Genomic DNA, 22,071 nt, shown 5'->3' on the forward strand with positions numbered 1-22,071 from the left:
TTCCCTCCTTCCTCTGAGTAGAGGTGGTTGTGAGGCTCTGAAGGCTTTGACCACGAGGGGGCTGTGTGAACACGATTTTTTGGCAACTTCTTGGCCCTTCCCTGGTTCAAAAGGGCAAATGCGTTTTTATGTACGATAAAATGTGACTTTGAAATAATTAACAAGGTTTTTCTTATCTCTCCCCTTTGACAGAAAACGCACCAAGTCATGGCTTAATTAGTCCTGTGATTTTTTTTTTTTTTTTTTTTTTTTTTTTAGAACGACCATAAATTACTCAAAATCTTTATTGGTCATGCCACTTGTATAAAAAACCCCAAATCCTGATGCAAAATCCTTTTGAATCGTCATCTAGAGCCTGAAACATGCTCTCAAAGATCCTGATGAAGTGTGGACACTGCAAATCCTGTCCACAAGTTGATACATATTATGCCTAATGAAGGTATCCGACAGATACCCAGGACACAGAATGAATTTTCCACAGAAGCAGGCATTGAGATATATAATATTGGGTTTTATCAACAACTAGTTTTGATACTAGTACAGATAATTTACCCTTCTCTCTTCTGACAGGCATAGGAAATGCACAAGTAACAAAGATGCCAGAATATGGTAACAAGCTTGGGAAGTTGGCAATTCACGGGGACATGCCGTTCATTACAGCAGGCTTACTGTGAGTTCAGTCCATAGCAGACGCAGGGAAAATCAGGAGTGCAGACGGCTACCTCCCATCTCCTCTCAATTTTTCTCAGTCCCTGCTAGGTCATCTGAGTGTCCAGCTACACCAAAAGGGAGCAAAATGTGCTATCTGTGTTTCACATCGCCTGGAAAGTTCTCCTTACATGCACTTTTTAACGGTCCGGTCGTGTTTAAACCTCGTGTGTAAACCTCGTGTTTACACGGCGCCTGACGAAGGGAGCCGGTTTTGACCGCACTGGTGACCCTCAGCGCCTTCTCAGGCAGGACACGAGGGACAGCGGGGCTGGGCTGCCGGTCCCCGCAGGTGAAGCCTGACAGTCCTCAGCCACCTTCCCCCGACCGAGCACCCTGTGCGACGAGGGTCGGCTCTGCCACCCCCTCGGCGCGGCCGGCGGGGCTCGCGTGGAGACCCGCGCTTCGAACCGGTAAGGGAAGGTTTCCGAGGGGACAGCGAGGACTGAGGCTCGGCAGTCCGGAGCCCCCGCGCCGTGCGCTGGCTCCGTGCCGAGCGGCGCGGGCCGGTCCGCCGGCAGCCGCGGGAGGGCGCGGAACGCCCCGCCCCGCCCCGTGCCCCGCGGGAGCGCGCCCGGCCGGCCGCCGTGTGCCTGCGCGCCCAGTCAGGGCCGCGGTGGCGGCTGCGCTTCCACGGCGCCGCCGGGGCAGGGTTTCGCTCGGTTTGGCTCCGTGTCACACACAGATGTGACTCTTGTCTGTTCCCTGCGAACGTACAACCGTGACGGCTCACCTCCTCCCGCCTCCCTTACCCAGCCCCCCCGCTCCACAGAAAAAAAAAAAAAAAAAAAATCCCACCCTTTTACAAATATTTCCTCAGATCCCACACCGAGCAGCAGCCGTCGCCGCCGCAGCAGAGCCCTGGGAGCTGATGGAGCAATGGGTGGGAAGCGGGAAACCGGCACCACGAGCAAAAACTTCGCCTAACTTTTCCCTTCCTTTCTAACGCTCTTCCCTCTTCCCCTCCGGCTCCTTACCCCCTCTTCTGGGCTATGCTCCATTTTCCGCCGTCTCTCTGCCCCCTCTCAGCCCTCCCTCCAGCTTTCTTTCGCATTGCCGCCTTCCCTCTTTCTCGCTCCGGCGGTGCCTGGAGCCGATAAGGAAGAGGAGAAGCAGCGGGAGGGACTGCAGCCGCTCGAGGAGCGGCGAGGCGGAGGACGGGAAGGCGAAAGGGGCAGAGGAGGCAGAGGGGCGGCAGCCCCGCGCGGCGCCGCCGGCCGCCCTCGCCACAAAGTTGGCGGCGGTCGCTGGGTGTTTTTGACAGCTGGGCGCGGGCGGCCTCTGCCGCGGCCCCCGCCTGGCACAGAAAGTTTGCGGGGGAGGGAGCAAGTAGAGGGAAGGGGAAAGAGCAGTCGGGGGTGTGTGTGTGAAAAAGTAACCCCCTCTGCCTCCCTGCCTGCCGCCCTCGCCCGAGAGCGCGGGGTTAGAAGGAAGCAGCGCTGCCCTCTCAGACCTGCTCGCAGCCTCCCCCCGCCGCCTCCCCTTCCCCAGCCACAGATCCCAACAACAACAAACCAACCTGTGGAGGCTCTGACCCGAACCTGGGTCCCTCCTCCCATCACTTCCAGCTCTCCGCTGAAAGCTCTTTCTCTTTCTTTCTCCCTGCTGCTCCGGCTGAACTTTGGGGGCTGAAGTTTTGAAAGAGTCAGAGAGAGAGAGAGAGAGAGAGAGAGAGAGAGAGAGAGAGAGAGAGAGAGAAAAGGGGGGGGGTGGGGGGGGAGAGAGAGAGAGAGAGACTGTCGCTGCTGCTACAGCTGCTGTTTTATATATTTTTTCTGTTGTTGATTAGTGGTGTGGCTTTTGTTTTGTTTGGGGTTTTTTTTGTTTGTTTTTTTGTTTGTTGGGGTTTTTTTTGTTTGGTTGGTTTTTTTGAGGGGGGAAAAGTATTTTTTTTTAATCTCCATTTTTAGTTCAAATCACCTGGGAAGGTGGGGGAGGAAGGTGAAGGGGGAGGGGGGAAAGAGAGTGTAGCACTGAGAGCCCAGAGGCAAAAGGAAGGGTGCAGGCACTGCCGCTGAGAGGAGATCGAGAGACAGGGGGTGCACTTGACAACCAGCATGCAGAGATGGTAAGAAGTTTCCAGCAGCCTTTCGTTTTCATTCTAGCCTTTACTTTGGTTTGATTTGATTAATAAATTGTGCAGTAACACAAGCAGCCCTGCTCGCTATCGGTGTGTTTCAGCCTTCAAAGAAACAAGCAGCCGGGCAAGGCGAAGTAGGGGAATAATAAATAAATAAGTCAGCTCTGTGCTGCGTGGATTGGGGGAAAAATGTCTAAGAGGTTGTGCTAAACTTTTAAGTGAGTTTGGGGGATTGAAATGGGATGGCCACATGCTTTTTACCGCCTCCTTCCTTTCACTAAAGATCAGGAGCTAGTGTAAAAAAAAAAAGTGTTTGCGGATGGAGGGAGGGAGAGAAAAGGTGGAGTGGGGTTGAGTCGGACATACGGTGGTCTGATCTATTTTGGCCACCACCTTCTGCTCGGAAATGAGTACGGTTTGCACACAGTGTAAAGGTAACCTTTGAGAGCGGGAAGGAGCTGTGTGTTTGCGCGTGAAACATCGCCTGCGGCAGGGAGACAGGAGTGTAAATCCACCTTCCCTCCGAAACTCCTTTTTTTTGTTGTGCATGTGCTTGCAGTTTGCACCTCTCCAGTCAGCGATTGCTAACAGAACTTGCAGAGTTATGCTGATGCCCTAACTGTAAAGGGGAAGGTGGAGCCCCTCAAAAACCACCTTTGAACAAGTTTTTGCTGCTTATTTCATGTACTGTATAAATGCACGTCTCCTTTACAAGTAGAGGTTTTGCAAAGCAGGATTTGGGCTTTTAATTTAAAAATTAAAAGTCGAAATGGCCAAGGACCTAATTTGACTGAAGTCCGTTTGTCTGGTTTGTGATGCGAGGATAGGTTAAACAGCTGCGAAAGACAAGCTCATTTAAGCCGTGAGTACACTTAACATGCAGAATGATAACTGTTCACATTAACACATGGATCGACTTCAGCTAGTGATGTACAGTGATCATCCCATATTCAATGAAGTAGTATGTTTCCAGTCGCTGTTTGACTACCATTCTGCTTTCAGTCAGCTTTTGTCACCTCACCCAGGGATGTTACAGAGCTGTCTTGTGTGCCTTGAATATGCATACATATGTACATGCACACACACAAGTGTGTATATATATATATTTCTGTCTCTATCTACATATGTGTGTATGTTTATGCATGCATACATGTATGTGTGTATATACAGTGCTCAAATTATAGATAAAGAATATCTGTGTGAATGGAGTTTACGATGGAGGGTTTGTGTTTTTCCCTTCTCTCCCTAACATGACATGTCTTGTTTCAGTGATCAAAGCCACAATTGGAGTGTAGGAGATGCAACTGTCAAATGTAGACAACAAGGAAAAAAAAAAAAAAAAAGAGAGAGAGAGGGAAAAAGCAGCATGTGCCCAGGACTGTGGTTACAGTAACACTGACAGAAATTAAAGTGGTTTTGAAAGCAGCATGCGATTTATGATGGTTCCCATTTACCCTAGAGTCAAGCTGTTGTAAAATTGATGCACAAAAGACATCATGTAGTAATCTGGTGTACCCAGGATTAAAGTGGCAACGAGCGTCCTTTTTGTGTGTCTGATGGTTAAAATGGTTTGAAGCTATTTTTTAAGTATGAAATCAAAGCAGGATATTACTTATTTCTTTTCTTAATCTGTATGCTAACTATAAATAGCAGTTGTTGAAATATTTTTTAGTGGAAGTGGGCTTATATTTCTCACTGTCTTCCATTTCCCCCTCTGCATTATGACCCATCTCTACAGACAAATTATAAAATGCGTAGCATTTTTGTCAGTTTCAGAGTACAAATGTGTTCACATAATTACTGAGTTCATTTTAGACAGTAATATTTAATAAACCTGATCAGCAGATCTGCACAAGAATACCAGGTTCCTGCAAAAGTATGTGGAACATTCCTTGCCCTTAAAAATGGCAGGTTTTTTTAATCTGAAATTTAATGGGGCATATGTCCTCTCTGATACACTGTAGTTTCATTTTAAACTGTCCAGTATTAATGAGCAACTAGCTCTATGTATGTTCGGCTTTAAAATACTAAATCACATGAATTTTAAAACCTGCTAAATATTTCAAATGACTCATCTTTACCTGATCCACGTGTAGAAAGGGGTAAATTATAAACTATATGTTATGAGCAAATTTTGAAACTGCTTTTGAGATTTAGGATTGTGAAAGTGTTTCTTAAGCACATATCCTTGCACATGTAATAGAAAAACCCTGCCTTGATACATTGTTTTGTAAAAAATACAACAGTGTGACATTTTAGGGGAAAAAACTTCTAGGAGCAGATCTATATGCCTTTAATCGCGTTACATTTTTATTGTTGAGGCCCTTGAGACAGACGACTATGCGATCGCAGTAAACAAAGTAAAGAAGCAGACAAAAGCAGAGATGGCTATTGCTATATAAAAATGTAAATGTTACAGTTTGAATTTTCTAGTGAGTTTTTGAGTTCAGTGCTTTACATAACATTTCGTCCTAATCTTGCTTGCTGTCAGAGATGTTTCATGGTTGTGCAATTGCTGCAGTCAAGAATGCCAATTTGCATTCCAGGAGTGTCATTTGATTACTTTTATCTACACAGCTCGAAGACCAGCCCAGACCTCTCATTTCATCTTGCCATGTCACGAGTCAGTGCTGTGTCCTCTTTTCAAAAATCTGCCTGATTTAGACAAGAAAGAAAAGTACTTTCATGTTGCAGCCGCAGTCCCCTGCTAACTTGTCAGCAGCAGGATATGATTCACTTGGGCCCAGAAGAATGGTACAGAGATGAGGGTTAGGCGGTTCAATAAGCCTATGGACAGGTAGTGTGTGACATCCCAGGGGAGCTTAAGTTAATGAAGAACAGGTCTGCTTAGCTCTTCATACTGTGACCTGGTGCTGTCCCCACAGTTTTCTCATTTGATCTTTCCCAGCAAATTGATCTTTTCTAGTACTTTTTTGCCTTCCAAGTTAGTCCTTGTGGGACTGAAATTAGCAGAGCAACTTAAGTTGGATAATACAGCTGTTCAGAAAAGAAGAAATTGGACACTAGCTCATAGAGGGAGGAGGGGAAAGCAAGCTATTCTTTCTGTTGTTACTGAGAATTCCTTTTATTTTTAATATTACAGTTTTATTTTCAAAAACTTCAAATAACCATATTACTTTGGAACTTCGCTTTCGTATTTAATAAAGTTTGTACCGATGGTCCATTGCACACTGCTTTAAATGTGTATCATTTAAATAAAACAAACATGCTTGCAGCATAGACTGCAGGTTTGCTTTGGTGCTTGTCAGTTGAACTTGCTTGTTAGAAATGATTTGCTAGTCTGTAATGAGGCTTTTACAGTTGTAAGACATTTTAAATATCAATTGCACATGCCAACTACATTATTTATAGCCTGCTAAATAACTGTAATTCCATAGTATCCAATATTGAAATGCAGTGGAGATTAAACAATAAAAGCCATTACAAATGGTATGTGTAAATATTATGGTAGGTGAAAATATAGTCAGCAAATTACCACTGGCATTACTGGTTTTCTGGAAAACCAGCATATGCCAACAAATTGATTTTAACTAACATTCTCTGCTTAAAATCTGGATTCTAAATGGAGCTATAGTATTATCCTTCAAGTTTTTTACATGCTTTTGCACTTGGTAATTGGAAAGTGGAATGGAGGTGTGTTTGTGTGTGTGCGTGTGTGTGTCTCTGTGTGTGTGTTTAAATATATACATGGCTAGGATGTCAAACAATGTAAGATTTCAAATCAGAATTTGGTAAATAAAGCGTAAGTTGGAAATGATTAAGAGGGTCTTTAGTATGCTGCACAAGAGAAAGCAGTATTTAACTTTCTGTATTTCATAGCAGATGTTCTCACATATAATCCACATCCTTTCAAGTTGTAGAATTGAAAACACTGCTGAATGGAAACAAGAACACATATTATGTAAGGGAAATACTGCTCTCACTCTCTCTCAGTATTGCTTTTGAAAATGGAAAGGAACTGTAAAGGATCATTGGTCAGTTAAGCTCCTCTGGAGAGCTAGAGGGAGCTTCCAGATTTTATTAGATATGCCATAGGTAAGAAAAAGGGGAAAAATATTCTGAATAAGGGAGAGCTGAACTACTAACTATTTTTCAAAGCCAAAGATCTAGAAACTAGACTTTGAGATGGCTTTATTTTGTGTTATTTATCTGTGTATGTCAGTAGGATTTGTGGCTGACTACAGATCTTGTGAATTTCAAACAAAGCAGAAATGACCAACAGCAAAGCAATTACATTAAAACAAGTCCAAGTAAAACATTGGATTTTGTACAAAAACCAAATTTATTTTTCTTTCGTCTCAAAGATGGGCGTTTCTGGCAGTGTCCCTTTCCCTTTTGCACTTTGGACAGTGTCACTAGAATGTGAAGTCTTTTCATCACTGAATATTGTTTAATGAGAGTCCTGACTTTCAGTCTGCAGGTTTGCACAGAACCTTTTATTTAATGATTTAATTTGATTTAATGTCTGCTATTAGTATGTGTTAGGAAAAAAAAGTGCGTGTCTGGAAATACAAAAGGTTCCTCATAAAATACAAAACAAATAGAGTGTATCTGTCATTTTAGAAATGTGTATAACTTTCTAATCTAGCCAGGAATTTGTACTTAATTTAGAAGAATAGCATTTAACATGGCTTAATAAAAAGCATCTGTCTAAACCTTGTATTCTGTGTCAGTTTCATCCCACCTAAATTCTGACATATTTTTTTCTAAAAATGCATTGATCATAATTGCTGCTTAATATTTATATGGCAGCTTTTATAAGTATTACTTTGGACAAACTTATTTACCATTTCAGTAAATTACATAATCCAGTGAGATAAAGTACCATATTTGTCTCCTTTATCTCTCACACAGTAGCTCTCATTATGTGCTGTGCTAGTAAAACCCTTTATTTGTTGATTATTAGAATCTTAGTACACTCAGGACTTCTGCTGTAATTTAATGTGGTTGTTCAAAGAGGTTCTCTCATTTAGAATCTTCCCATAATACTCTCACCACATATTATAAATATGTATATTTTATACTCCAGATAGATATGTAAATACTTTTTTTTTTTTATTCCAGGTAAATCAAGGATTTTGAGAGAGAATTCTTTTCATCTGCAGCATCTATTTCAGTACTTTTCTCTTGAAATATGTTATGTAAAAAGAACTCACACAAATTCAGGTAACGATCAGATTTGCTTCTGATTCGTTACTTTAGAGAGTTCTTCCTGTTTCTTTAATTTTTTTTAATGTCCTACTACGTACTTAAATCACATTTTTGTAGAAAACTATGAAAAAGCTAGAGAAGTTTTAAAACCATGCTGGGCATTGCAATTATTTTTTCATTATGAAAACTAGAATGTTCATAGTGCTGATTTGTAAGTCACAAGCGAAGTGAAATCAAAATGCCATAAGCTAACCACTAAAAAGTTTTTAAGTCACCATGGTCTGGTGCACTGTCTGGAAGTTCAGCTATGTTTTTGCAGAGTATTGCAATTGGTTAGGTTTACTGTTCTGCTGCATATAAAACTGTAGAAGCGAGGCCTGTTAGAAAATCTTCAGCTATGGGAAGTTTTAAAGGGTATGCAAAGCATATTATTCACTGTTATCAGCTGTAAATGAAGCTGGGTGTATGTACAACACCCGTCATGCTGTCAGCTGGAATCACACTGAATTAGTGTTGCAACTTTATTATATGTCAAATATGTATTATTTTGAAACTTTTGATTTGTGCTCTTAGTCAATGCTCTTTACTGTTGAATACAAAGATGTAACAGCAAACAAAAAACATTTTTCCCTTTTGTGACCTGACATTTGCCAAAGTGCCCCATGCTGAAATCTCTTTTCAGTATCTTTTTTTTTCTTCCAAAGCCAGACATGTACCCAGACACAAAAGCCTCTGTGTATAGCAAGCTGTTTTAAATATTGTGACTCGACGATGTGCTGTCCTTTCTCGGCTTGAGCCAAGGATCTCTGCTCAGTGTCTGTGGATTACCAAGTCCCTTCTTTATTGTACCTCTTGTCAGCTATTCCTATTCATTTAACCTTTCATTAGTGTCTGTGCAGCTTCACTGTCTGGAAAGGCAAGGAGAAACCTAAAGGCCTACTGTCACAGTTATTAGATTTCTCGGTTACATCCCAGCAACCATAAAGGAGTAAGAGTCAACACTATTGTCATGCATGCTGCTATCCTGGGGTGCAACTCTTCTGTGCATGTCAAGGACATGTGCCACATGTTGATAATGCATCCCAGAGATAAATGCACAACATGGGGGATAAACCAAGGCTGGCACTAATGAGCTTTGTAGGAGTTATTGCAAAGACAAACAGTTGTGAAGGAATTTCTCTTAAAATGGTGAAGAGATGGATTTGCACTAAGTGTTGCCAAGGCTTGCTTGCAAGGTACTTGTCAATCACGTTAGTTTCATTTAAGTGCGATTTTCAAAGAAAAAATGCTTTCTATGACTTAGAAATGTTTGCTTTTCACTTTTTAAGCTGCCAGGCTAAAATGTACTTTAAATTGTCCTCAATAATACACATTATGACAATTGTTTGTATTTAATTGTTTTTGGATCAAAAGCTGCAAATCTTTCAAATTACTTTAAAAAAAATTGCTAATATGGATTGCGATACATTTTAAAATATTCCTCTTAGGAAAACTTGAAAGTTCACTCTTGATTTTGTAAAAGCATTGTCATGGTCTTTTCTGAGGCATAAATTTGGCTAAGAATACCTAGGTCCATCTAAATAGTTTATTCTACATTTGCTACCCAAAGAGCCAAAATTACTAGTTGTGATGCAACTTCCTCATTCTACTGAGGCACATCCTCCATTTAATCCAGCAGAATATTCACATACATTTTGCTTCTGAAGTTTCTTGAAGCCCATCTTATCCTGTTAACCAAATCTAAGTGAACTCTGAGCTCTCAGTTTATATAATAGCAAAAAATACATGCTTATTCCTGACTTCCCTCTAGCTGACCTTTTAGAATGCATTTCAGTTACATTTTTATCAGTAGCATTATCACAATATGATGTATAACTTCATACAACTTTCATGAGGAGATTTCAGCCAAAACAAAATTAGACCTATATGTTTATAGTTAAATTATAATTTTAATAGCACTCCTTCATTCTATATAAAAAATTAGGCTCTCATATTGCTCCTATTCACAGCAAGGTTGAAAGTGGGAGTAAAGCCACTGAAACCAGTGGAGTTAAAGTTTTGTTAAACTGTTGAATAAAGTCTAGTCACTTACTTTGCACTTTTCATAGCATGCTAGGAAGATTTTGAAGATTGTAAATCTAGTGGGCTACAGGAAAATTCTTTAAAACTTCCTTATTTCAGATGAACATTTTCGATTAACATCACCTGAAAGTATGAGTGGTCATCATTCATTAATAGGAATTCTGTGCTTTTTAGTTCTTGATATTTTTATGTTAAAGAAGTAAGGCCTGGCTGCACCTTTTGTTTTAATTCAGAACATAGAATCCAAAGTGACCAGCGGTATAATAGTTGGTTGTAGGAACAAGTGCATCCAAAGAAAAATGCATTTAAGAGAAAATTCAGCAAAAGTAGTCTTTTTATATTTCTTGTTCAAACACTGGAAACATTTGTGACGCTGATACTTCATTCCAGTTTCCTGAAATTAAAAGAGAAGCTTCTGTATTTTGTGATTTGAATTAGACAAATATTTAAATGGAAAAAAAATCTTCAGACATGATCTGGAACAAATATAAAAGTTCCCTTAGTTTAAAACATCCTTTCATTACTAGACTGATATTAGCTTTGATGAGTCTAAAACTTACTACATGGTTTCCAAATCAAAGATGAAAGGGCCAGTTAGGAATCAAATAAATTTTCCTGTTGAAATGTAGCATTTGACATTTAGAAAGATGTGCTCAGCATGATGAACCACTTCTCTTTACTGTAACTAGCCTGGTGATTTTTTTGCAATAAAACTACTTTGAAATTGAATTGAGGTATAATAAATTTAAGGTAAATTAATTTGGAACCCCTGATTAGTGCCATTTTTGAACTAAGGAAAATATTTTCCTGAAAGTGCTTTTTCACTCTTTATTGTTAAGACATGTAAAATTTCATTACTAAGTAATTACTTGTGTAGTTGTTTTGATAGACTCTTTCTGGTCTAACTCCATTGACTTTGTAGTGGCAGTGTGCCAATTTTATTAAAGAAAGGTTTTGTTATTCATCTCACTGTGGAGTTGCAGGTATATTCCTAATACTAGTCAAGTAGGCATATACCCCAACTGTATGTTTGGAAAGTTATTATTATGAACAGTAATTTATAGTTTACAATACAGCTGAGCAGTGCTTTTTTACTGTTCTGATGCCAATTATATGCTTCTAAAAGTCTACTGATAATACTTAACTCTCCAGAATGAGATTCTGTACGGAATCCTAGAGAGCATTTTGGAAAATGTTTTGCTGCTCTGCTAGAGATGCTAAGAATTAGAAAAAAATAGCAAATACTGCATAAGTAAAAGTGAAAACTTTCAACTTTTTTGTTAGGCTATAACTGTATTTCAGTTAGCAGCTGTATTTTGAGCCAGCTTTTGAAGATACCCTGTTTCTGATATCCCACAAAATATGCCTGATCAAAATAAATGACACTACAAGCCAGTTGGCTAAGTGATTATATAAGCAGTGTGAAGAGTCTGAGTAATTTATGTTTTTCAGTACAGAAACTGGCATTAAGATTTTCCTCTCACTTTGGTGCAAATATTAAAACTCAGTGTGTAGAATTACATATGTTATGTAACTAAAAGCTTCTAAGTGAATTTAAGTCTAAGCTAATGTAATTCACATGGTAAGACAGCAAGAAAGTTAAGTAGGAACAGGAAGCAATAGCAGATAAGTGATGTGTGATTTAAAGGTTTCTGTTCCTTTACTTAAATGACACTTATTTTTTAACTTTTGCCTTTGGAACATAAGTTACAACCTTCAATATTTCCTCTTATCTACATGTAACTCATTCTAGTTTGTGTATCAGTGGTGAATCTCATTTATCAGCTGGTATATTTAAGGGATTTGTGATATCAGATGATTCTTCATAAGCAAGAATTTCTTCAGTTCCTGAGTGGACACTTTTGCAGTGGTGTGGTCAGTATGACAGTAGCAGGGATGGGAGTGATCTTCTGGTTCTTTGTGGTTTGGATTGGGGGTCATAAAATGGGAAGAAACTGCTCACCATCTCCTGTAGATTGATGGACAGCCTTTGTGAATGCTCTAGTAGTAGTCTTTTAAAAACAAGAGATGAATAATAGGGTCTCTGATGCAGGTGATAGCAGGGAAGGAGGTGGGTGAGATTGATAGTATAATGCTGGAAGGACCTGGACATTCTATCTCTAGTCACCCCAGCAGCAGGACAAGAGGCTTGCCTCTTTCCAACTGTGCACAACTTTCACGTTCTCTCATGTTACTTGTATGTGGAATTTCATGGCTCTTTTCCTGCTAATGATTCACAGGTGTGGGAAGTATGGTGGGATGAATTTTGTATAATTTGTGAGTTCCATGCAGTATTTGGAAGCCTCTGGGCTCTACAGAGGATTTTTGAGTCTGTTAGACAAACCTATGGAACACACAGGCAGTTAATGTCTTCTCATTGTCAAACATGGAGGGTCAAAAAAAATCACTCTTCTCATGTAGCTCTTGCCACACTCACAAAGAATCTAATTACACTAGGTCAGACAGTTGCAAGAGAGAAGCTTGCTGGGAGGTGGAGTCAAGAGAACTACTCTTGTCCTCACCTCACAACAATAGTTTTAACCCTCACCTAGAGTTCAGCTTCAAGGACGTGAGGGTTACAGCTATTCACCTTCAGACTTCAGTTTTAAATTCAAGCAGTTTTTAGGATTGTTTTTGCTCTTGTTGTGATAAGTTTATAACAAAGAAACACAAATTTAGCTCATAACAAGCAAAATCTTGAAATCATAGAATGATTAGTGTTGGAAGGAACCCTGAAGATTGTCTAGTTCCAACCCCCCACCATGGGCAGGGACACTTTTCACTAAATCAGATTACTCAAAACCCCATCCAACCTGGCCTTGAACACTTTCCAGAGGCAGGACATCCACAAATTGCCTGGACAAGCTGTTCCAGTGCCCCACCACTCTCACAGTAACACATTTCTCCCTAATACCTAGACTCAACCTACACCCTTTCAGTTTGAAGCCATTACCCTTACATTTCTATATGAAAAGTCTCTCTTAATCTTTCTTATAAGCTCCTTTCAGGTACTTGGGGTGACTTCAGGTCACCCCAAAGCCTTTTCCCCAGGCTGAAATATCGTAGTTGTATCAGCCTTTCCTCATAGGAGAGGTGCTCCATCCCTATAATGAACTTGTCAGCCCTCCTCTGGACTCACTCCAACGGCTCCATGTCCCCCCTGTGCTGGGGACCCCAGAGCTGGATGCAGCACTGCAGGTGGGGTCTCACCAGAGCAGAGCAGAGCAGAGGTGTACAATCCCCTCCCTGGCCTGCTGCCCATGCCGCTTTGGATGCAGCCCAGGATAAAGTTGGTTTTTTGGAATGCAAGCACAAATTTCCACCTCATGTCCAGCTTTTCTTCCCTGTAAGCCCCCCAAGTCACTCTCCTCAAGGGTGCTCTCTTTCCTTAATTCCCTGGTCTGTGTTGGTACCGGGACTTGCCCAGACCCAGGTGCAATACCTTGCTCTTGACCTTGTTGAATCTCATGAGATTCCCATGGACCCACTCCTAGAGCTTGTCCAGGACCCTCTGGATGGCATCCTGGCCATCAAGTGTCAATCACACCACTCAGCTTGGTGTCGTTTTCAAACTTGCTGATGATGCACTCGATTCCCCTGTCTGTGCCATTGATCAAAGTTATTGATTTAATGACTGAAGACATTAAATAACACTGATCCCAATACTGTCACTTGAGGGACACCACTTGTCACTGGTGTCCATTGGGATATGGAGCCGTTGACCAATACCCTCTGAATGCAACCATCCACCTTATTCACCTTATCCACCAAACAGTCCATCCACCAAATCCATATCTCTTCAATTTAGAGAAAAGGATATTGTGGGAAATAGCGTCAAGGAACTTATGTGAAGTCCAGATAAATGATGTCCATAGCTCTTCCATTGTCCACTGATGTCGTCACTCATCATAGAAGGCCACTGGGTTGATCCGGCAAGATTTTCCCTTGATGGAGCAGTACAGGTTGTCTCGAATCACCTCCCTGACTTCCATGTGCCTTAGCAGAGCTTCTAGAAGGATCTGTTCCATGATCTTCCCAGGCATAGAGGGGAGATGACAGGTCCTTCCATTGCCAGGGTCCTTCTTTCTGGCCTTTTAAAAATGGGTTCAATGATTCCCCCTTTCCGGTCACCTGAGACTTCCTCTGACTGCCATGATTTTTCAAACACCATGAAGAGTGGCTTGGCAGCTACATCAGTCAATTTCCTTATGAGTAGGGCATACATCTCATCAGGTCCCATAGAATTATGCGTGATTATGTTCTTCAGATGGTCACAGACCTGATCTTGTCTTACAGTGGGAAGCACTTTGCTCCCCCAGTCCCTGTTGTGAGATTCATCCACTCAAGAGGTGTGGGAGGAGAAGTTGCCAGTGAAGACTGAGGCAAAAAGTTGTTCAGTTGTCAGCCTTCTCCTCATCCATTGCTACCAGTTTTCCAGCTTGTTTGTCAGAGGGGGTATACCTTCTCTGACCTTCCCATTCTGGTTAACATATCTGTAGAAGCCTTTGTGATTCTTTGTGTGCCTTGCCGAGGTGAACTGCACTTTTGCCTTGGTCTTCTTCACCCCATCTCTTCATAACTGGGCAGCACCCCAGCACTCTTCACAGGAAGAAGACCTGTCCCTGCTTCACTGCCACTGCATTTTCACTGTTTGACCAACAGCTCCCTATTCTGCCATACCATCTCCTGCCTTCTTTGCCCAAATTCTCGTTCCTGAGCCTTGCTAGGTCTTATGCTCTATGGAAGACTTCATTAAAGATCTGCCAGCTGTGTTCTACTTCCTTGCCCCTGAGGGCAGTTTCCCAGAGGGTCCAGTCATGGGATTCATCCCACCAAGTTTCAGTAATGGCGCCTCAGTCATAACTTTCTAGCAGCGCGGTGGCTTCCAGCTACTCCTATTTGCTGCCTATGCTGCATGCATTGGTGTAGAGACACTTAAGCTGGATTGTTGGCCAAATCACCTTCTTAGAGGAGCACCTCTAAATTTCATTGAGATATTTCCCTGGTGTCTACTTATTGGCTGTTACTGACTTAGAAGTTCCTATCTCATCTCCAAATGTGTTCTAGTGTGGCTAGCACATTTCGGACTCATTGACAGAGGGCCCTTGCTAGTACTAAGTTTGTATGTTTCTTTTGTTTTACATGTTGCGAGAATGATTTTGATTTGATGCTTAAATTTAATGCAAAGTTATTTTGAGAAGCAACTTAATGTTTGTGAAAAACTTACCAGTGGCCAGTATAGAAAGATGACCTGCAGATGGACTAGAAGGAAAAACTTTCAGAAATTCTGCTGCAACTTTCCTCTTTGTGTTTGTGTGTGTAGATATTTATACAACATATTATGGTAAGTGCATACACCATATTTCCATATAAACTCATTAACATATAAATATACACAAACATAGATACCTACGCTCATATACATGGTATGCATACAGTACATACATACATAAATGCATTCAGATATTCCCCCTGGACTCAGCCCTAGGGAGGCACATCTGGTGCTCTGCGTCCAGTTCTGGGATCCTCAGTGCAAGAGAGACATGGAGCTGATGGAGCAGATCCAGCAGAGGGTGACAAAGGTGATTAAGGGACTGGAGCATCTTTTTATCAGGAAAGGCTGGGGGAGCTGGGCCTGTTCAGCCTTGAGCAGAGATGACTGAGCAGGGACCTCATCGATGCATACAATTGTCTGAAGGGAGGTGTTGAAAGGATGGATTCAGGCTGTGCTCGGTGCTGCCAGGGAATAGGATGAGAGTCAGTGCGCAGAAACTGATGCACCGGAAGTTCCACCTGAACATGAGGAAGAACTTCTTTACTGTGCAGCTAATCAAGCACAGGCACAGATTGCCCATCAATGTTATGGAGTCTCCCTATTGGAGATACTCCAGAACGACTGGGATGCAATTCTGTGCCATGTGCTCTGAGATGACCATGCTTCAGCAGTCAGGTTAGACCAGATAATCTCTTTGGTGGTCCCTTCCAACCTTCCCTATTTTGTGATTCTGATTCAGTGATATACATAAGTATTAATATATATATGTATGCATAATGTTTTTTCTGGACTGAAATTTTTGTTACCAGGAAAGCTTTTTGGGTAGTTCTAGTTCTTGAATAAAAGTAAGATACAGATCCATTCTAAAAATTGTGAAATTTACTGCACTGTTGAAAGGGAAACAAATATTGTACCTCTCTAATCTTAGGAGTACGTTTTAGCAAATACCGGTTTCTGTTTGTAGTTTCGCATTTCTTATTTTATTTTCATTATTCTCTAGCTTTCTTATCTGTTCTGTATATTGTAAACCCTTTTTCTCAACAGTCTCATATAATGCACTGAGTTTCCTTTGAGATATTGAGTTATCTTATTCTGTGATTTGAATATGTTTCCATAGACATTATTTAAACAAAAGCCAGTGTTGTGAATCTGTGTCTTATAAATATATTATAGTAATGATAATGAGACCTGCTAACAACCAAGCCTCTCATAGTTCTCTAATTCTGTGAAGGGCCAGCTCTTGTGGATATTTTGTCTTGAAAGCAGTGTTGAATTGGATTTGTAGAAGAATCCTTGTAGATACTTGCCTAATTTAAGGATTTCCTTTCTTTTAAGAAATCTGATGGCTTCCATTTGTGATGGCAATATTTCATAAAAAGCACAACATTATGCCTTTTGTAATACATTATAAAAGAAGAGTAACCAAAACTGGTCTGGCATTTCATTGGCTTGCAAAAGAGGATCTTCCATCCTTTTATGTTTGTTTCTATTGCTGTTATAAATGTACATTTAAATATATTGTGATTATATTGTCATGGGAATGTTTCATATAGTGCACGTTTGGTTAGTTTTTGTTATGTATCTCTGAATTTTCTGTGAAAAAGCTTCAGGACTGTGAAAATTTTAGGAACTTGCTGTTCCTAGTAAGAAGGTCTTGGGAAAATAAGTATTTATAGCTGAGGATAACCGTAAAATAATGGGAAATACCAGGTGACAAAATGCAGTGGCACAGCAGGAAAAAGCATAGAACTTCATAAGTTATGTGAAGGGTAATGGAAGCTCAGCTGAAATTAAGTCCTACTACTTAACAGCCAACTTCTTTGAATACCATTCATGTAATTGCACTATTGCAGTCACTGAGATAGGTATGCAGAGTAAATGAGTCCAGTGCAAACAGACTCAGGTGTTGTTTAACTTGATTTCAGGTAAGGTAGAAGTTGGTGCCTTTGAGGTATTACATAATTTCAATGGAAATACTTAGTGTTCTCTTAGATGGTTTTTGTTGGCCTTCAGTACTTAAAAAACTCTGTTATCTAGCTTATTGAAATTTCATCCCAAGATGTCAAGAAAATATGTTACAAAATTGAATTATAGACATAAGCCAGGTATCATTCTAGGACCTTACTCATAAAGAAAGATGGCATATATATGACAATTCAGGAGTGAACAAACTTCATCTGCAGCTTATTTAGAGTGAACTGATGGAACAGATCCCCCCTCAGCAAGGCAGTCACTACCAGATCTCACATTGACTTGAAAAAGACTTTTACCTTTCTAAATTCCTGGTTCTTGTGAACATACCTACTGAAGAGTGCTTCTACTAACCCTCAGTAGGAAGTGAAAGCTTTTCAACTGATTTTTACTGTCCTGATCACATGTAGTTTACCTCACTTTTAGTGCTGGTAAATCTATGTGACATGCTACAAGTTAACTCATACACTGTGAGTCTGTATCCTGGTCACCTGATGGTTCCTTCTTCGTGTAATTGTTTTCTAATAGTTCACGGGTGTTTTGCCTTTGGCTTTCATGAGTTTAGTGTCCGGTCTTAATTATCAGAGCTGGAAAACAGTAGGGCCATGGTATTAGCACTTTGTTCCGAAGGGATCATGGTAGCTTGAATTATGGTATATTTTCAACAGGCTTTTTTAATGTCACGCTAAAGACAGGCACTCCATGAATAGTGTCTGAGTCACCATGCTATTTATCCAAAACCTCATAGAATTGAGGAAAAAACATTGTTTTTAACAGAAGTCCAGTCATCCTTCTAGTGTAGCAACTTGTAAGAACTGAAATAGGGGAGCAGTTTTACTGTAAGTAAAAGCTGCAGGGTTAAAAACCCCTCAACTGAATGCATATCATTAAATGTATGGTCTGCATAATATTATCATCTGTAGCATGTATTCATATGTTGATTGTGAAGAAAGAAAACGTGGGTAATAATGTAACTCTGTAGTATACTGCAATATTCAAAAAATACCGGTCTCTCTTAAATCGAGCACAATCTGTGAATGAACTCCATAGTCATAGAACACTGGGTTGGAAGGAACCTCACAGATCATCTGGTCCAACCATCCTTAGTAAAAACTTGGTCTGGTTGATCAGTGCAATGCTCTATGTTATGTGTTTTCCTGAGGTGCACTGTAGCTCTGGAGCGCACTGAATTGCAGTAAGTTCTTATTTATTCATACTAGCATTATGCTATTACTTACTTACAGCACTTGAAGTGCACCAGTGCCTCTTGAATGCAGGATCAATGCCCACAAATTATGCAAGATGAAGTCTTTCCTTCTCTTGAGATGATCCTAATTTTTGAAAACTGTTGTTTGTAAGACTGAGAAGTAAAGGTCTGGTTGCTGAGCCAGACACAGTTTAGAGAAGCTAACACAGGTTGATAGTTTTGGGTGTACCCACATGCTGCCAATTTTGTTTCTTGCTTTGCCAAAATTAGGTTACTTTCCTTCTTGTTGTATTCATGAACTGAAAAAGTGCTGAATGTAGCCCACCCAGCTACTATGCAGGTTAAGTAAACTGTTTCTGGGATGATGTTGAAAGTACTAGTTTTAACTGAGGAAGACTTATATGGTTTAAGTGCCATGTTAGCCATAGTACCACAATTATAAACAAACATTTATAAATATATAAATATATATATAATATATATATATATATAAAATAAACATATAAATGTATATAAATAAACATTTAACTATTTCAGCTTCAGATGAAATATGTATGTGATACTGTGCTCTTCATGTCTTTGAAAAATTTCTTTCTTTCCTCATATATACATAGTATGTGACATCACAGACACACGGTTTCCAAGTATTCGGCAAGGGCCATGTTTTTTGTTAAGTATCTGAAGCAGGGAAAAGAGAGTTATTGTCAGATTTTGTTTAGATAGGACATGGTGTATGCTGACAAAAGAAATATTTCTGCCAACAGCGCTGTATCAGCTCTCTAAGTAATGTTAATCTAAGAGGATGGAGGTTACTGTAGTAAGAGCATTACTGTATTCATTTTAGAAAGGCAATGTATTTTTTTGCTCAAAGTTTGTCTAAGGGCGTGAAATTAAAGATGTTATGCTGTTATGTTCTATGAGATAGTTACCAAAATTGAATATCTGGTTCGTTTGTATATCAAGAATACGTAAACTGTTTTCTAAATAGAGGAAAACCCTAAAAAATTACTATTGTGTCTTATGCAAATATTAGCTTAATGAATTTCAGTCTGGAAAAGTATCAATTATGATTGTTTTAGCTTAAGGTGTACTTTCCAAGATATCCACATCATGAATTTATGGACTTTGAATTTCATTTAAAGAGACAGTGTCAGTGTTTCCTGTTAAAAAAACTGTAATCATGGGCATCCTGTTCAAAAAATGACCTTTAAAGTACTTGTTTGTAGGGAACATGGCAGAGCAAGAAGACCCTTTCAAATATCTGAGGAAGCTGATTTAAACTAGCTGAAGTCTAATTCTTTCTGTAGAATCAAACAAGACAACCATAAGGTTAATCCATATGGACATTGCCATTATACCTCATTTGGTGTCTTGTTGGTTGCTTAAATGAAAACATTTAGAAACTAGATACCTAATTGAACTGCTCAGAGCTCACTTATTCTGAAGTTAGTACTAAAGGCCCTTCCAGGGACTGCTGTTTGAAAGCATGTTGATGATATGTCTTTGACAGTAATACTCTTTTTTCTTTTCTTTTCTTTTTTTTTCTTTTCTAATGCCAAGATAAGTACTACTTGTATAATCCTTGCCTAATTTATTTTAGAATTGATAGAATTTGGTGTTTCATCCCAGATTTAAGATCCCATGCCCACAGTCATTAAAGAAATCTTCTTTGATTTGTATAAATGTTTTGTCATAATGTAGTCTTTAGGGAAGAATTACACCCTTTCACTGAAAGAAAAGAAACCATTCAAAAGATTGAGTCTCTTTTTCTTAATTTGTAATATAGCCCATTTTGGTGCTTCAGGGCAATATTTTTTTTCTCTCCAGCTTATGAAGGGTGTTTCAGCTGAATATACTCATACCTTTAAAAATCATTTGGTGTGAGAACTTTTTAAGTTACAGGGTGGTTTATTTTTTTTTTTTATAATACAGTATACCCTGCCTTTGAGCTTTCAATTTAAGTCTTCTGTCATATACTGCCAAAAACTTTGTTCAGAGCTCTGTCTGTGTTGAAACATGTATGTCTGTCCCAGTGTCATAACTAATTATATACCTTGTATGCTTACTTCTAGTAATTGGAAAGTAGACCTACCGCAGGATAAGTTTTACTATTAGATTGTATCTTGGGGACATGTTGCAGAAATCAAGTTTCCACCAAGCAGCAACTTGAATTTGTAAACAGATATTACTATTTTAAGTGCATCATCTCATGGTTGTTTCTTGACATCTGTGTGTGTTTGTTTTAAACCTGGGGAGAGGGTGTTTTTGAACTGTACCTCTGCATGAGTAGTAATTATAACCCACTTCTTTTTAATCACAGTATTCTGAAGTGTCTGTTATCTCCACTTCAGATGAAGGCCTATGTTGCCATGCTGTCTTTCTGCAAATTGTGTTTGGTGGTTCTGAACTTCCAAAAATATGTCTGTACATAGCGCTTGGCTAAGTTCTGTTGGCCTACAATGCTGTTTTCAGTTCCTTACTTTAAGAAAAGGAAAAAAGAAAAGGAGCTGGAGACTGTAATTTTTATCAGTAAGAAAGCATGGAAATTGGAGGGAAAAGCAATATTTCTTTTGTCTTTCCCTTTGTAGCATCCTTTGCTTGTGTTTTGTGTGTATGAATACATGTATATGTCTTTGAGTATCTATAAATTTTCCTAGGTACATGCAGAATGAAAGAACTAGTCTTGCAGTTATGTGTAGTTTTTCTTTGCGTGCTTAGAGCTAGGCTAGCAAACAATGATTTATACACACCAGCATGTAAAAATATGTGCTCCTTGTTCATGCCTGCTGAATAAAGACTTTGCCAGTCTTAAGTCTCAGAGCCTCACATGTAGCTGCAATTAAAGTCTTAGGACTGAGCATTTAATGCTAACAATAGATTACAGTATTGTTAGGCTGTGTTCTGATTTTGTTAAATTATGGGACCTCATTTTTATGGGAGTTGCATGGCTACTTGCTGTTGTGCATTAAAAACTGTTACTTTCATACGGTAGGTATCACTGTTCTAATAAAACTACAACAGTAGTTCTTGGATTTCTCCAAAATGCATATTTAATTTTTTTTTACACAATATAGAAAAATAATGAGCATATTTATTATAATAATGATTGCTTTACGGGGAAACTTATTTTTTTATTTGTTTGATAACAAAATGATTGGTTGTCTCTCATTATGTGAAATTTAAGTTTGTTTTTTGTTTTCCAGTTAAAGGTTTCTTAGATAACTTACCTGTTATGTAACCTTCTGTCTATTAGTTCTATGGCAAGAGACCGGCATGATTTTGTCAAATAAGGCTTTTACTTTGTGGCATCTTTGAAATTAATGTGAATTAAATCACTTCCTTTGAAAGTTTTTGACAACAAAATGTTTGGTGTGTTTTTAAACATTTCCAGTCTCTTGTCAGATAGTTTTATCTTCCACTTTCCTCTCCACAGCTGACATGTTTTAGAAGGGCTCAGGGAAGGAGAAGACTGGGTCAGTCTGACCAGGGAAAGTATAATGCTGTCCCGCATTCCAGTTTTATATGTGTTCACAACAGAGTTAATATTTCTTGCTAAGAAAGATTAGTGTACTGCAA

General features: G+C 39.6%; 1 protein-coding gene across 6 annotated transcripts in view; it reads left to right on the forward strand.

Annotated features, from left to right (window-relative positions):
• The first annotated feature begins 1,536 nt into the window (after positions 1 to 1,536).
• Positions 1,537 to 22,071, forward strand: part of BNC2 (basonuclin 2) — a 349,514-nt gene continuing 328,979 nt past the window's right edge. For 3 of the 6 annotated variants that reach the window (XM_048291108.1, XM_048291106.1, XM_048291107.1), the window contains exon 1: positions 1,537 to 1,591. In XM_048291108.1, the coding sequence (XP_048147065.1) occupies positions 1,580 to 1,591 (12 nt within the window). In that variant the 5' untranslated portion in view covers positions 1,537 to 1,579. Of the gene's footprint in view, positions 1,592 to 2,653; positions 2,777 to 7,873; positions 7,976 to 22,071 lie in introns of those variants that run through there. The other 3 variants (XM_048291103.1, XM_048291101.1, XM_048291102.1) reach the window with 3 other exon arrangements.

This window comes from Corvus hawaiiensis, chromosome Z (genome assembly GCF_020740725.1).
Source record: "Corvus hawaiiensis isolate bCorHaw1 chromosome Z, bCorHaw1.pri.cur, whole genome shotgun sequence".
In the NCBI taxonomy this organism is placed as follows: Eukaryota; Metazoa; Chordata; class Aves; order Passeriformes; family Corvidae; genus Corvus; species Corvus hawaiiensis.